At 33.1% G+C, this 18194-nt stretch overlaps 1 protein-coding gene across 2 annotated transcripts; it reads right to left on the minus strand.

Annotated features, from left to right (window-relative positions):
* Nucleotides 1-5505: 5505 nt before the first annotated feature.
* On the minus strand, nt 5506-18037 carry LOC144855311 (transmembrane protein 209-like). Of its 2 annotated transcripts, XM_078713128.1 has the most exons (14): nt 17886-18037; nt 17247-17393; nt 16552-16748; nt 16044-16294; nt 15238-15352; nt 14551-14643; nt 14022-14266; nt 13714-13810; nt 13374-13499; nt 13132-13229; nt 12474-12588; nt 11760-11857; nt 6565-6638; nt 5506-6014 (listed from the first exon to the last, which is right to left on the minus strand). In XM_078713128.1, exons 2-14 carry the CDS (start codon nt 17390-17392, stop codon nt 5960-5962), a joined length of 1710 nt encoding a protein of 569 aa, XP_078569254.1. In that variant the 5' UTR covers nt 17393; nt 17886-18037; the 3' UTR covers nt 5506-5959. The 2 variants fall into 2 exon arrangements, with proteins under 2 accessions (XP_078569254.1, XP_078569255.1); XM_078713129.1 differs by lacking the exon at nt 17886-18037 and having other exon boundaries at nt 16552-16768; nt 17266-17382.
* Between the last annotated feature and the right edge of the window lie 157 nt (nt 18038-18194).

An 18194-nucleotide genomic window follows, 5' to 3' on the forward strand; every position in this document is an offset into this window, starting at 1 on the left:
TCAACATTAGTTTAATTTACAACTAAAACATAAGGCTATTAAGCGTAGAAAGTAGAATGATTGTAGCATTGTTTTTAGTCGCGTGGACGCGACTCTATAGTTCACTATGTTGGCCTGTCGGTCTGTCTGTCGGTCCGGTATCACTATGCGTTTTTTCGCTTTTCTGTACTTTTTGAACTGTTTTGATGATGTACAGAAAAGTTTTAAAGTACATTACTTTTTGAAAGTTCATTTTTTTCTGAGAGCACGCGACTTATGGCTGTTGGCCTTGTTTTTATAAGGCTTTTGCTTTATTTTTTATGTAGGCATACGTGATAATATATTTCAATCTAGGTACCATTTATTTTACTTATTTAATTCTACCCTTGATTTTACATAATGCTTACCCTGGATTTTACATAATGCTACCCTGGATTTTACATAATATGCTACCGAGTATAATTTGCATAATAATTATACTCAATAAACTTTTTTTAAGCAGCTTTCAAACGAACGACTTGTTCTTGAACTTTTTCAATGGCAATTTCTTTATTGAAACTAATTTAGTTTTGGCTCAAATATGCACTATTTGCACGTTCAATGTAATGTAGGTGCCCTTGTTATGGCATTATGTGAATGTAACACTCATAGCGTCACCTCAACATAATGTATTAGACAATTATGACCTCTCTTTGTAAAATAAATTCAATCAAATTCATAATATCCTTGTTGTAGTAGGCCCACTAAACCCTTAATATCTTAAAAGTAGGTCTAGGCCTATACGGTTTGAAGTTCTTGAAATTCTTACATATTTAGGACTAATCCCCCTTCCCTCACGACCCACACCCTTCCCCCTCCCCACCTCCAAAAGAAAGTAATTACGGTTACGTAACAGTTAGAATGACTGTTTTTTTTTGGTGAAGCGTTTTTTAAATAATTTTCTTCATATTAGAATTACTAGAAATAATTGTAACATTTGATGTTTATAAGTTAAATATTTCGACGGATACTGTTGTGGTCAAAGTTATTTTTTTTATCGTGATGACTCAAGAAAAATACCCAGGTGCAGACCACTATTCTAAGTAATAATTGATATTACTTAGTAGCCTAGTGCCTTGTCATGAGTCACTATCTAGTACAATATCAACCATTTGAGCCCCTATCCGCAAGGGAATTGAACTAATCCTAAATGCTACTGAGGCCTAAACATGAAAGTTGGATGAACACGTACTAGGAGATGATGAATGTTATATCCTAACCACATGGGAGGCAATCTAGACCCAACTGACAAATCGGACGCGTACAAAAGTAAAATCATGATGTGTTTTAATTCATAAATTCCTCAAAAACTTATGGAAAGTATTAATAACGCCTTATGATTATTAATCTTTTCGGCAATTGGGACTCTGAGTTCAAAGCTTCATTTAATTAATGCGCAATACTTGTTTAGAATCAGTTCAGATAGCATTAAATAAACGTGTCGTGTACTTTCTAAGGCTCTGTCTACATTGTCAACTTTGCATACGATTCCCAGTGCTGTATCTCCACATACTATCTATTTCCAAAGTATCATAGGAATATTTTGTAACACAACATCTCATTTATATCACATGTGGTGCCTGTAGTATGTAAGGTTTATGGTTAGGTTAGAACTAAATACACGTGAAACAAATGGGATACTGTATACCAAATATTCCTATAAAAATTAGGAAATAGGATAGTACAGTACCGAGATTTTGAACTTTATGTGACAAAAAATGTTATGTGCCTATATGCACATCATGATGATGTCATATCACTACCATATTTGGGCACATCACACTTTTTTTGTCAAACTAGTTTGATAGTGTAGACAGAACTTTAAGCATGGATCAATGTCATTATTATTTCAGAAATAATTCCATAAATATAGATCAAAGTGAAAGGTGAAATTAAGTTGATTTTTTTTCGACGTATAAATGACACACCCAGATGTATTGACATTTAGTGCATTATAAAAAATATTTAAAAAGTATGTTTTGTAGACAATGTAAATCTCTCCAGGTAGAATATAGTATTCTGAGATGAGAGCAAAACAACTGTATAGTCACTTGTATATTGTTATTATATAAAACGAACTTTTCTATGGACCAGAGATTCCGAAATAAAAGATTGAAACGGAAAACAATTCCGAAATTAATAATACTATCAGACTAGTATACGGAGTAAGCGGGAAAACGTACGTAAATATAAGATAATGACCATCATTTTGAACAGATTTCTGTATTTATACGGAAAACAATACTGACATTAATAATACTATCAATCATAGATAGCGGTATGGGCGGTAGTGTGAACTATGGACTAGTTGAATCATCTAGGCCTAACACATTGAACCAAGGAAGAGTTAAATTAGTAATTTAACTCTTTTCTGATTGAACACATGATTTCAAATGACGAGCATCCATGTTGTTTTTACCGTTTATATTAGCGTCCGTTACAGAGGCAGCATAAACAAACAAACAATCCTACCTTGCACCGGAGGTTTTCGAGACTGTATCCAATAATAGTTGATCTACTAACTCTTTTCCATTTTCACTTTAGAGTAGGCATTAATTCCACAAGACGTTCAGAAATTCCACAATAACATGAGGTATTCCGAGTTACCACAAGACGTAATATTACGTTTAGAAATTCCGATGGATGGCCGACAGTTAGGCCTACGGTACACACTGTCCTTCTGCCTACTGTTTATTTTATATATTCTTCAGTTTATTATGTTATAAGTTATTCCACAATACACCGACATTCATATTATCTCATTCTACAGCAAATCAAAAACAAGGAAATACCAACAAATCATATATTTAACTCAAAAAGTATGTAAAGATTTCCGAATGGATTTCCGACGTTAACTCAATTAGCGGTTTACGCGGCTATTTCAAATCAATGATGCAGAACCTGGTATTCAGTGTCAATTTGAATAAAACAATAGAAAAGGTGTTTTCTGAAAGCATACTTTGCTATAATTGTTACTTCTTTTTGGGGACCTTTTCCTACTCACAGACACTTTTTTTTATTCGAATTTACGGCGGTAAACCTGCGTTCCAGTAATTTCTGAAAATCGAATCACAGCTAGTATGCCGTACGGTATATTGGCAAAAACAAAACAAAAACGACAAAAACAACATCAACCTTCCAGAATAGGCTAGGCCTAATATGTACCTACAACCTATAACATATTTAATGTTCATGTTGATTTATCAACGGTAAGCTAGACGACACAACCGATTCGCCGGTATTAAAGAAAACAAAAATGTAAAATTGTTATTAAAATTAATTGTGTTTTTAGTCTTTTGTTGGTCTTAAAAACTAATCTGGGTGGTTATCTGTTCTATGTTACTGTTAATTGTTGGTTGATGTAGATCTACGCATCTTTTATTCATTTTTTGCCTTCTTGTAGGCCTATACCGAATACTCAGAAAAACAAGCTTTTGCTCAGTTACGTAATCGAACGCGTATGGAAACACACTCCAATACAGCTAGTAATCAGCGCAAATTGTGACCTACAGTATAGAATAGATAAAACCACTAAATGTTTCGGTGTTTCAATATGAATAAACATTTTGACATTCAAACAAAGTATAAATCCTAATCTCTATGATGTGTCATCAGTGTCAATGTTGAACTTTACCGCACCTCTCATTGCTTTTATTTTCTCTGCAGTAAGCTTTCCTTTGATAAAATCGAATGTTAGCTCTTTTTTATATTGTACACTTTCTTCCAGTAAAACACAAATACATATTGCAAAATGATGATGAAAGATATTGTTTGGCATAGTACAAATTTAATATTCATTTGCGTTCATTTGATTGCCAGAAGAGCCTATAAACTAATTATTTAATGTTATATCGTAGTAGACATCTTTGAATTATAACTAAAAGTGACAACTAAATATTTGATGAGTGCATCGGTAGATTGGAACACCCATTCAGGGGACACTCATAATAAAGGACACTTGTGTCGAAGGTTTCCCTTTAATAGTGGTTCTACTCTATATTATGTAGGCCTAACTTGATCAATTGACGCAATGGAGATGTTGGTGAACTACCAAAACGAAAACACCAAACATACCTAAATAAAATATTCATATTTAAATTTACGTATGTAGTTACAAAACACAATCGCATTCAACATAACATTTTTACGAATAGGCATAATACCCATTTCCACATTTAACGCACATACACCTTTGCTGCTTTCGGCGCCCCATGGCAAATTATTTTCAACTAGATTTTATAGATTCATAATTTGATGTTCGAAAAAATAAATATTAATGAGATTAACAATAATAATTATAATGAATGATTAACAATGATTAATAATAATACAATATATTAGGTATCAAAACAAAATTAGACATGATCATGTTTTATTTTATGGCGCATATAAATATAAGCAATCTGAATGCGTGGTGAGGTAAAATAGGAAATCTGGCATTTTTTTAGATAAATAAAAAAGCTTGTTGGAAAAAGAAAGTCTTCAGCTGAGTCACTTCACACAGCCAATGACATTTATATGAAGGATTCAACAATGCTATAACTGCCACAGAAAGCGTCCCGCGACCATAGGTATGCCATACTGGCTAAGACAGACCATCTGCCCTAAGAAATCTATTCTACTGGAGAATTTTACTAATTTTTTAAAAAGATAATACGAGAATAGAGAAGCCTTAGCCGAATTACCAAATAAGGAAGCACTACCGACTGTACAGTATACCTTTATCAAATATAGAAACAGTATTACCAAATATGGATGGAAGCATTGGGCCTTCTAGAACGGTATTACCAAATATAGAAGTAGTATTACCTAATTTGTTTGCAGAATGATAAAACAACTGTTTGTATAAAAGGCACCCGGAAGATCTGAATGCATGTTTACATCTTCAGTAGACCTTTGCAACTATCGGTACTAGGACGGCCAGTGATAGTATGAATACTAACCAAACATCCGATGCTGATAGAGCCATAGCGATGATTCATTAATGGCACGTATCCCCAAATCATGTACCTAGTGCTGTGTAAATACATGTATGTTTTTCTCCAGTTCTCAAGCTCTTTGCAGGTTTAAATCCCATTATTTTTACATACTTTCCTTCTTTTCCTAACTTTATATGTAGCATATTACATACAGTATAGTATTTAGTAGGTAACATACAGTATGTAGCATATAATCTACAGTACAGTATTTTTCGCATTTTACCTACAATATGTAGCATGTAACATGTACTGTAGTATGTAGCATGTAACATGCAGTATGTAGCATGTAATATACAGTATGTAGCATGTAACACACACTATTTACCATTTTACCTACAGTATGTAGCATGTAACATGCAGTATGTAGCATGTAAGATACAGTATTTACCATGTAACCCACAATATGTAGCATGTAACCTACAGTATTTAGCATCGAATAAGCTGCATATAAACCAATGTATGTTTTTTTCAAAACTGTTATTTCTAATAAATGTTCAAAAATAAATCATACCTTAACACAAAATTTGTAAAATTTATTAGGTTTCGTTTAAATACAACAAAAAATATTCATAAAATTAATGTACAACGCCAATAACTGTTTAACAAAACAATTTCACTCAACGCTTTTTTACAAGTTATCCAACCGTGGATGAAAACAAAGGATGTTTTATTATAAGAAACATTTCCTAAAAGGTAATACTGTAATTCAGTGCATATTGCATTATATTTCTGGCTGCCCTGGGCTAAAACCTTTAGCCTCACAGGGGTTTTCTTTCATTGATAAAAGCCCAGTCGTCTATGAATCATCGGTACCTGCAGACTAATGCTTTATCATCCACTGAATGTAGGGCTCTTTGTAATCTTGTACGTCTCAACCATCATCTTTCTATATCTGCGATTTATAATGCAGGGCATGACTCAAGTTTACATAATGTTATTACTTTCGTTTCGTTGCTGCAACATTATTCGCCAACAACCCATAGAATGTTCACTCCGGAAGCACCTAGATTTACACGCCTAAAAAGAAAGAATTTGAATGTTAAAATCGCAAAAGAAATTAAAAAAGCAAAGGCCTACAGTTTTGTATAGAATCTGTCTAAATCCACGATTCCCTGTCCAATACATCTCATATCTCGAACATAGTGGTGGGCTATCGTAATTAGTCTTTATGTTGTTTAAACAAAATTGATACTATTTCTCATTGTATTATATGTTAAATATTGATGCTACATTTTATAAATATCAAAATTATTAATGAAAAGTTTATTTAAGTTTATTTTTTATCAATCAACAATTTTAATGATTTTAACTTTGTTCTGAATATTGTATTTATTTGTTTTATTGAGGGCCCTTAATGATAAGTTCCGACTGGATAGGCCACCCTCATAACAAATGGTTTTAAATAAACAAATAATAAAAGAAAGGTTCACATATTACAGTATATATTGTAAACCACACAGTTGGTCACACAATTTATTTTTTAAGGGTAGATTTTTGTGTTTGAAAAACGTTGATAGAGGATGTGAATCAAGAACCATGGAGGATGAGGATGATTGAACAAACTTACCCTAGCATACCATGTTCCTTTGTTTTAATGCGGTGAAGGAACAATAGAATACACTGGAACATATTGCTTCTACCCTGAAAAAACAATAGAAACATATCGTCAAATAATATGGGTATTCAATACAGAAATATATATGAACATTACTTTAACTCTGATTGTCAGTCGACGTTGACTGGCAGCAAAATGCGTTGGATAGCAGATTCAACGATTTTACAGAAAAAGTGGGTAAAAATAAATGCTAAAAGTAGTTAAAACAATGATTGCAATCGTTGAACTAGGTTTATCTTCAACTCGGCGCAACTTAACGTTGACTGGAAAGCAGGCTTTGTTATTAAGTGCTTCAACACCATTGACTTACTTCAATCGAAATCGCTTTTGTGTCAGAGAGTGAGCGCTTACCGGCTAAACCCAGGGGTCCCAGAGCTTAAGCTGCCCCAATACAATTACTCAGCATTAGGAGTACTAAACCAGGGCCTTTCCCTCCCGTGTTCCACCAAAATTATCGCTAAACAGATCCATGCATTAGCCTAAGCTCAAGATGGGACTCTCTCTTAACAGGTGTTCTGCTACCGGGCAAGTAAGGTCCTGAATCTCACCAGAATATTATAGCATATCCAAGATTCTTAACGCTTAAATTACTTAATTTTGTACAAAAAAAGAGTTAAATTACCCATTTCATTGTTTGGGATCATGTCAAAACTATTAAAAAAAGTTATTTTTATTATTGTATTTTTATCAGCAATTTTAACAGCACTATTCACTTTCATTTTATCTCTAAGATGAGTCATCATACACTCCTCAAGCAGTGTAAGTAAATATTTAGGTAATGCAGTATATATCTATAAACCTTGTATACAATATCCAAACAAAAAGAACCAATCAAAGTCATACAAAAAGCTTAAAATGTCATCAAGAAAGTAAACATGTGAATTCATGTACAGTATACAACAAACACAGTTTTCCTACACAAGTCACAAGCAGAGCGATTAAATAAACTAAATCCATCAATTGTAGACTTTTTCTTATTTTTCATAATGTTAGGTATCAAAATCATTCTTCTGCATTTATTGCAATAAATGTAACTGCAAAAACAGTTAGTCAGAGCAATCTAACAACAGGACACTGAGCTCGCCTTGCCAAGATAGAAACTCGTAACAGTCCTTTGATCTTATGTCTGGCTGCGACAAATACCAACATTGCTGTATACTGTGTACATATTCTTTGAGGCGCAAAGTATCTGTTAAGTGGCGTGGAACTGATCGTGTCACAGCCACAGATAAACCCTTTGATATCCGGAGCTCAGCATCCTTTTGTTAGATTGCCTTGGTCAGAGTGTCACAATAATATAAACAAAATCCTATTTAGGCCTACTGTAAATATAATAAGCTGAAAATGTGGATGGGAATATTTCGACTGCCTCATATAAAATGTTGGTTGATAAATTATGATAGACTAACTCTTATTTGCATTGAGTAATACAACAATACCTGACTATAAAATGTTGACCTTTGTGATGAGAGTAATGATATAAAACAAACAGGAAGAACATACAACAACCATTTTAAACAGTGTGAGAGGAGACATATAGAAGTGACCAAAGCAGTTAGTACTGAAACCATCAACATATTTCAAAATCAAAGAAAACAGTTTAAAGTACAGAAAATCACAATTATTCTATTGGCCCAATTCATTTTATATTGTTTTATTTTTCTAACAATTCATAAGGGATCGTGTCGAAGTAATGTTGCTGCTGTCATTAATCAATGGTATTGCAGTTACTATAGTCAAAATATTTTAACATGATCAATAGCAATTATGTGTTGATGTACGTCGACTTTTTAACTGCTGTTTACTTTTTTTTTGTATCTTGTTGTTCTTTCTTTTGGATGCACCTCTTTGTCACATGCTACTGTAAAATTGTAAACTCCAAATAAATTATTATAATTATTGCGGCTGCCATACATACAGTTATGATTTCATGATTAGGCAGAGTACTAAAGAATCTACTGTAGATGGTCGGAAAGAATGAAAGTTTATTAAGGTCACAAGGTTGAACATTTAACCTACCACTTTATGAAAATTAAGCTCTGTATATATATATATATATATAAATCCAAAGGCAAATTACTGAAAAAAATGACAATGCTGTGGGTATCAGTGGCTGGATCTCAATGGAGATACAAAAAAAAAAAGCGAAAAGCTAAATCAAAACGATAAAGTAAACAGCCAGAAAAGTTAGCAGAGCTTTCGGGCAACACTAGCCCTTCATCAGTGCAATATATATATATATAACTAAGTAGAAAGCCAGAACAACTGGAGAAAGTGCTCAATACCATGGGTAGAGCTTAATACAATAAACAAATAAAAACTATGAACTTGGTTACTTCATGGTGCTTTATTACTACAAATTTGTTTCATATGACCAGCAAAGCTGGCCACACTCATCAGGTAATGTACATATATATATTATCAAACTATTTTGACAAAAAAAGTGTGATATGTCCAAATATGGTAGTAATTATGCCTAAATATCATAGTGATATAACATCATCATGTCCATATATGGGCACATTACATTTGTTTTTGTCACATCAAATTTGATAGTGTAGACAGAGCTTAAGGGCCTGTTTCTGCTGCATATAGCGCAGAATAAACCATTTATTAAAAGGCTTGCTGAAGAATTGCATTTAAAAAAGTTAAAGAATAAACAAAATTTGATTACTGCAGTAATTGCAGTAGAATGTTTATATGGTCCTTTACACAACAATTGGAATTTTCAAATTAACTTTAAAAGTTAGGATCATCAGCTAAATATATTACTCAATTTTTTGTAAAGAACTTTGAGATGGCAACTAAGGAAGTATCTAAAGAGTTCCAAACCCTCGAAGAAGACGTACAACTTTACAAGCAACAACTGGAAGATGGCCTGAAAGCTGTTGATAGTACTGCAAGAAAATTAGAAAAAAGCAAAGAATATAGTTACATAGATATTGATCTCCATGTAGATGAAATGGTTAAAAATATTCAAGAAAGTGGTAAGAGAATGAAGAACCAAGTGGAGAGAATGTTTGAGAAGAAGAAAAAGGCAATCGAAACACAGGCTGCTCACCTCAATAAGAAAAAAGCTGCAGTCGATGCCAAAATGGAATCTCTAACTCAAGTGCTGGAGAAAGGAGAAGTAGAGATGGCATCAGTTAAAGACGGAATAAAAGAGCTGCAAGAATTTATCAAGGAGTCACCGGACACAAAACCAAACGATAACGGAGAGATTTACTTTGTGAAAAACAAGCATCAAAGTTTGTTGACTTTTAACATCGGAAATGTTACACAAACAACGGCAAGCTATCACATTGTGGAACACGATTCTTCCTCCAAAGGGGAGAATATTATTGTTGTAAAATTGCACCAAATTGGAGACATCGACGAAAGTAAACTGAGCGCTACTTGGACACACCCAACGGGAGAAACGAGCATCAATAAAGTCGAGCAAGATGAAAAGGGTGATTACATTGTCGCAGAGAAATACACGTTTCCAGGTGTTTGCAAAATAGAGGTTAGTGCTGATGGCAGTCTAATCGAGCAATCGCCAATAATAATCACAGTTGAGAAGTCAAAACTTTTAAACACGATTCCTGCAAAAGATGGCGACGTACAAGATGCCGTGAAATTTGATGACGACAGCTTACTTGTTTCGTGTAATGGTGGAATTAGTAAGTATAATTATTCGGGAGAATGTTTGGGTGCGATTGCGCTACCAGAGGGTGCAAAGGTCAACCGAATGCTGAAAATAAATGATGATTGCACAGCTTTCAGTGACAGTGGCCGTAAGTGCGTAACAATATGCAACATAAATGGCGAGATTGTTAAATCAATCGGTGAGGGCGTGTTGAAAGACCCTTATGGTATGTGTGTAGATGAGGTGTCAAACACTTTATGTCGCCGATTATGAGGATGATTGCGTGTTTGTGTTTAACAGCAAAAGCGGTGAGATGATCAGAACTATTGGTGCACAAGATGGAGAGGTACTTAGAGGAACCATTGACGTTGCTTTAATTCAAGGGGATGTCCTTATATTGCGACATACCAGTAGGAAACTAGAATTATTTGGTAATAAGGGAAGGTTCATTAAAAACCTTGTCACAATCGGTGGGAGTGGGAATGGATTTGTGCTTTATCCCAGTGGGTCAGTAGTCGATGATGATAACAACATCATTATTGCCAGTAAACAGAAAATCCAGCTTCTAAGTAATACCGGAGATTTCATTAAACGAATCGATACTCCAAAAGATGGAATATTTGATCCGTGTGGAATATCCATCATTTCCAATGATCCGAGAACAGTTTCTGTAGCCAATCGTGGTAACAAAACAGTAAAACTATTCCAATATTAATAGTTCTGTCAAAAATAATCAGAACTGCTACTGTAAACTTATTGTTCTGTAAAAAATAATCAGAACTGCTACTGTAAACATATTGTTCTATAACAAATAATCAGAACTGCTACTGTAAACTTCTTGTTCTGTAACAAATAATCAGAACTGCTACTGTAAATTTTATTTTTCTGTAACAAATAATCAGAACTGTACTTCTTCTTTGACATAATATAATTAGAAATACTACTGATAAAATTATTTTTCGGTAACATAATATAATGAGAACTGCTACTGTTAAACTTGTAATAGTGTAACAATACAGAACTGCTACTGTTCAACTTTTTGTTCTGTAACATGTAATATAATCATATTTTTCTGTAATAAATAATCAGAATTGCTACTGTAAACTTACTGTTCTGTAACAAATAATCAGAATTGCTACTGTAAACTTATTGTTGTGTAACAAATTATCAGTACTCAGAAATGTGTTTATTGAAATGTAATTGACTATTCTTTAGAATTATTTTGATATAATTTTATAAAATATAAAATAATAAGTAATAATAATAATAATAATCCATTATTCATATATAATTGGATATACTCCTCAATACTATTTTGGAAGTTAAAAAGAACTAATTCATATATTATATCATATATATTACATTACAAATTATACATTATACTGGTTTTATGTGTTTTGATGACTTTCCATTTCACTAACCTGTAAGTACTCTAGAATAAGCCCATATTTGGGCAAAAGCCTACCCTGAGTTGTATTCTTACCTAGCTGTTCAATCAGTGTATTAAGACAGGACTTACCTTTGGAAGATCCCAGGTATCGTCACCAACAATCAACTTATAGTGTGGCGGATTAATAGTTGACTGGTATAATATTAAGTTATCTTTTTTCTTTAAATCTGAAACAAAAAATAATATACTGGCTTTTTAACTTTATTGTTTTGATTTAGCTTTTCACTTTTTTTTTGTATCTCCATTGAGATCCAGCCACTGATACCCACAGCATTGTCATTTTTTCAGTAATTTGCCTTTGGATTTATATATCATATATATCTAGTAATATATTAACAGTATCTAGTAATATATTAACAGTATCTAGTAACATATTTATCCTTTATATAATAAGTATAGACTGAATAACAACATGATTTCTAGTAGTGGTTAACTATCTAGGTTCAGCTTACCAGGTTTATCTGATGTCTAAAATTGCTTAACTAACAACTTACCAGGTTTATCTGATGTCTAATAATGGTTATCTAACAACTTACCAGGTTTATCTGATGTGTAGAAATGGCTAACAACTTACCAGGTTAATCTTGTGTCTAGAAATGCCTAACTAACAACTTACCAGGTTAATCTTGTGTCTAATAAAGGCAAACTAACAACTTACCAGGTTAATCTTGTGTCTAATAAAGGCAAACTAACAACTTACCAGGTTAATCTTGTGTCTAGAAATGCCTAACTAACAACTTACCAGGTTTATCTGGTGTCTAATAAAGGTTAATAATAACTTACCAGGTTTATCTGGTGTCTTTAGAAAGTGTTCATTCGTAAAGATTGTACCATCAGGATATTTCGGGTGTGGTGGTAGACGGAAATTAAAATAGCTACACAGAAGGTGCATTATGATCTAAAATGAACGAAAAAAAAACATTTCTGTTATTTTAAATTGTGAATTTGTCAATAAATTGAAATCAAATTTGTTTTTTGTTTTAAAATCATATGTTTTCATTTCATCACATGTGGTGACACATGACAGTAATGATAATAAATACAATTTTGGTGGTGACAATGACAACAATGTTGATGGTGACAATGTTGGTGGTGACAATGACAACAATGTTGGTGGTAACAATGACAACAATGTTGGTGGTGACAATGAAAACAATGTTGGTGGTGACAATGACAACAATGTTGGTGGTGACAATGACAACAATGTTGGTGGTGACAATGACAACAATTTTGGTGGTGACAATGACAACAATTTTGGTGGTGACAATGACGATGACAACACTTTTGGTGGTGACAATGACGATGACAACACTTTTGGTGGTGACAATGATTAAAATTGCTTTTATATGATGAGTTTCAATTTGCTTTATTGCTTATTTTAATTTCTATTATAATATATTATTTGTAATATTAACTTCATGAGAAGTAATAATATTCTTACAACTGAATCTGTGGGTAAATCTTGATGCCATTTCCTTCCCTTATGTGTTCCTCCACCATTCCACCTGAATTCACTTATACTACCGCCACTGCCTAATTCTGTGACACAAATAAAATAACACTGTTAGTTAAATTTAATACACAACAAATTATTATTCGTCTTTATTCGTTGTAATTCTTAAAATCAGCTCACTCTAAAGAAAAAATTAATTAACAAATATAAGATAGTGAAAATAATCTTACCTTTAAGCCTAGTAACTAAGTATTCTTGGTTCGTTGAGATATCTAGGTAGGGCAGAACTGCATTCAGTGTGGGCAAGTGTTGAGCTTTGGTGTGGGCTACTTGCTTTAAAGATGTAAGGCTCACATCTGTTAATAAAAAAAAACATTTTGATTATATATAAATTCTTTATGATAAACCAATAGATACATACGTTTTTGACGTTGCGATTTGCTAACAACAAATATTCATCTGGCAATGACTGGTTGTTAGTGGTTGCTAGAAGTAGCGTTGCTAGATGTTGAGCAGTGCCCTCTATAAGCAGACCTGACCTGGAATTTGTAAAATACAGTACATACTTACCTCCAATTTTCAGCTCTGGGGTGCCAAGTTGAGTCAGCCTCCTATTAATACTATCAATTTCTACGGTAAGTGGCTTCAATACTGACTGGTATATCCACTGAAAAAGAATTACAGATTAATACATTTAGGCCTAAAGTATGTTCCTTATTTTCCAGATGAACAGAAAAATTGATTTGTACTCTCTAAAGCCTCATCCACACTGGCAAACTTGGTGTGCCACTTTTATAAATGAGAAGAACGAAAATATTTTAGTTACTATATTATAATAATAGTGTTATTTCAAAAGAAAAAAAGGTCAAAGTTAAAACCTTTCTTAGATTGGCTGTCCATTCTTCAACGGTATCCTTAGAAATATGGAACTTCGACCACACTTCGGCTGCGGTCAAAGTTGCAGGAAAATCTGGGTCATCGTCGTCGTTACGAGAAGATGAAGACTGCGGTGATCGACTAGCTAATTGGTACTGATATTTACGCAGCACTGGAGTGAATTCTGCCGCTGTGCGATTATAAGTCCAGAACGATGGGCTTCCGCTTGGGGACAGATCAGCACCATCTGTTGTAAAATTGAAATAAAAACATTTATTTTTAATTGACAATAATGTCAAAGGTTATATAATCCCATTCAAGCATGACCAACATACTTTATTTATTTATTCAAGATCCAACAGTGTATCAAGAAAAACACCAATACAGGATCGCCATAAAATATACATTTGATTTAGATAAAAAAGAACAAGGAAAATAAACAGATTTATACATTATTAAAAATGACATTAAAGACAGAAGTATTACAACTAAAAATATCGATGTAAGGAAACATTTAAACTAGATTATTACTTAATTGATTTCTCTTCTCCTTCTCTTCAAAAGCCTTGAGGTAAGACTGCAAAGATGCTGTGTCTGTTATGACATCATCCCCACCCATTGTAACTGAAATGAAACAACACACGTTTATTGAAGTAGTACATACATACACACTATATAGATTTATAAAGCGCTTTTCCAAAAAGACCAAAGCGCTGTACATTAATCAAAATATTTAACTTCAAATTTTATTTGAATAAAGCCTTAATTGTTAGCCCAATCGAGGATAAATAATACTTGTCTTCAGAAGAAGACCGCTACAAGAACAGTAACAGTAGTGGAGCTTGCCTTCTAATCCCAAGGTCCAGGGTTCAATGCTGACCTAGTGCCAGGGTTGTAACTCACGACTCTTTATAAGTACGATAAATTATAAAAATAGTTTATCCATCCTGTAATTGATTAGTTACTCGCTGTTGGATGCATATGAAATAATATTTTTATTTAAAGTAAATATCCGACAGACGCTTTTTTAATGGATGCTAACATAACATTTTATGGCTAATATTAATAATGAATTACTATTAGGAATATATAGAAAGAAACATGAGAATAATTATTGGGACTGTTTCCTGAGAAGGAAGGGGCTTCAGAGAAAGAAAGAGTGAATGCAGGAAGGATCAAAAGGCATTGGATGGAATGCAGACAGCAATACTGGCTTACCTGGTGAACCATTAACAGGTGTTGAATGGGTCCTTGACCTAAAGTAAGTAGAGCTGGCATCACGGTGGATGGGAGAGTAACCTGACACAGGGGTGTGAGGACTGCCTGATGGAGGCTGAAAATAACAAAACTAGAATGTTACAAGGGCCTAGAACTGAAATAATGTAAGCTGAACTTTAGAGAAATTGTATAACTCAAAAAACTTGTACATGTTCAATATAAAATTCCAAGATATCTATTAACAGCACTACATGTTATATATTGCTTGAACACAAGCAATATCTTGGCTATTTAATTTGTAAGCTCGTTACAATAGAATAAAACTAGCTTTACAAGATGGGATTTTTTTGTTTGCTATTGATAAGAATTTCCAAAATTGCAAACAAAAATGCATGATCTATAGATCTATTGTAATATCACTGGTACATTCAAATTAGCTGATTTTTAGCACTACTGTATCTAGTCTGCTGAATATCATACAGAAGTAATTCCTTGATTTAGATGACACATGTTACATACTAGATCTGTAGAGAACATAATGAGATCACTGTATATCTAGACAATAAATGTTGCTTAGTACTTTTGTTTAAATGCTATGAACTTTTGATACAGTAGAAGCCCTCCTGTGGACACTCCTTTTTAAGGGAGACAACTATTAAGAGGACATTATCCCATGTTAAAAAGGTGGGGGGTTATGCTAACACTATGGTCTACCCCTATTCAGAGAATGACCTTATTAATTGGATATTTTTTTAGTCTCGAAGGTGTCTCTTTATTAGAGGTTCTACTGTATTTTGTATACATACCCTAGGAAAGGTAGAATATGACGTGGGTACGGTCGGTGAATATCCTGATGCAAAGTTCGGAGAACTAGAAAAAACATTTTGTGATATGAACGAGTTGTTTCCATCAAGAGCCGAGTGAAAACTTGCTCCCTCGTTGTTCGAAGCGTTCATGTACGACATACTTGGACTCGCACGATGTCGCAATGATGATGACGTATTTGTAGGGTCTGAATGAACACGTGAACGAGTCGGTGTTGTTTTAAATCCATATGCTACAAAATAATATAAAATATAAATAAAAATGTGTTATAATTTACTATCATAATAAATATAAATTATGAAAAACTGAATATATATTTAAGTCAAGATGTTCTAAAGTACAATTTTGAGAACAATTTGTAGCAAAAAAAAATTTACCCTTATAACAGTTAAAATGAAATTACTACTTTGTGATATCTATATCAAATATTAATATTAAATATATTTCCGTACAATACCATCTTTTAAATATAATTTTAGCAATTCTTACCCTTCTCTTTTACTCCAAATATTACTCGTTCCTCATTGGTCAGTTCAACAGGGTTACGGCTGGCGTTCACTGTGAAAAAAAAGTAGCGACTGAAGTCTACTGCCATGTTGATCGTGAATACTGTGGCGAGGGCGCACTCTCCATACCATACTACTGGATGCTCACAACTCAGAAGTTGAGATATGTATTGTAGCTTTCTGTGAAATAAAAAAAAATTGTTATAATTTGAGAAGAAAATTTGCTAATTTAAATAAAAATCATAATACATAGATGAAACTAATCAATAATAATTTTTTTTTTTTTTATAATTATTTAAGTTCAACATACAGTAAGCATTTATTTTCTTTCTTTCATAAACTATTACAATATAAATTAATAAGGTACTTAAATAAGGGAGGTAGTATTGAGTTTCAATTAATTTATTTCGATAAATATATATTTAATAAAAACATATCATTTACTCCTCATAAAATTAATATTTTCTCAATTTACTCTTTTTTCTTTTATATTTATTAACAAAAATTATTGGAATGTTTGAATATAGATTTTTTCACATTAATTTCAGAAGTTCAATCCACCGTTTTGACAGCTACAAAAATGTGAACTACTTTTTTATATCTATTTTTGACTGACTGACTAAATTAATGTTTGTTAGTGCTCGACTGCATTTGGAGCGAAATTCATTTTCCACTTACATTTCAAAGTAGAAAAAAGTGGCAGCCAGCAGATTGAAGAATCCATAGATGAGCGCTCGTTGTGATAGTTGATAATTACGCTGTTGGCTGATTGATAAATTCAACTTTGATGATTCATTACAGTTAACAAATTTAGTTTCTCCCATTCTGAAAAAAATTAATTAAAGTAATTAGCTCTACTCTACAGTTAGCAGAATCTTGTTGTTTATGCTCTAGGCCTAGTAGTAGTTATATAGAAGAAGTACTGTAGGCTATATATGTAGGTACTCCATGGTCTAGGCTAGGCCTAGTACGTAGTCAGATCATGTTTAGTTAGAGCCAATCATTAATCAATGCTAGCAGCCATCCATCCAGGCTCCAGCAGAGTCTGAGACTGAGCCAGCTATAAAATATAGTCTAGGCCTATCTACCTAGCCTACTTATTACTAGCCAAGGCTAGATCGGCCTGCACTAAAGACAGTGAGACACTCAACATGACCTTCTAGGCTAGGCCTACAATACATACAGCCGGTTGTCTCACTCGGCCGTGTTGCTCTCATCGTTCCCGCCGCGACCGTGCGTGTTTTACTCGCTCCCCACCAACCAGGCCAGGCTAGCCCTAGCAATAGAATATTATTATTATTGGAATAGATTACTAACTTGTTATTAATTGTAATTTATTTTTAATAATCAATGTCGACACAAAGAAGTAAAACTGTCTCAAAAAGTATAATAAAAACAACAAATTCACAAGAAAAATAAAACATCCGAAACACAGGCAACAATTCGTGCATGTTTTTCCTATTTATTCATCGCCCGCCGCCAACGTTAACGCTAAGCTATCAACAATTTTTGTAAATATTATTTTAAATTATTTGAAATCGTAAATTTACTTATTTATTACTTTTCATTTAATACTTTGTATAGGAATAATAAATTATTGTTACTTTCTATATAGTATATGAAAAC

This window comes from Antedon bifida, chromosome 11, assembly GCF_963402885.1.
Source record: "Antedon bifida chromosome 11, ecAntBifi1.1, whole genome shotgun sequence".
Lineage (NCBI taxonomy): Eukaryota > Metazoa > Echinodermata > Crinoidea > Comatulida > Antedonidae > Antedon > Antedon bifida.

Coding starts and splice junctions, on each gene's coding strand:
- LOC144855311 (XM_078713128.1), bottom strand. CDS start 17,392: ATGGGAGAAACTAAATTTGTTAACTGTAATGAATCATCAAAGTTGAAT. Junction 16,295..16,551: donor ATTTGGAGTAAAAGAGAAGG/GTAAGAATTGCT, acceptor ATTATTTTGTAG/CATATGGATTTAAAACAACA. Junction 14,644..15,237: donor ACCTGTTAATGGTTCACCAG/GTAAGCCAGTAT, acceptor GTTTCATTTCAG/TTACAATGGGTGGGGATGAT.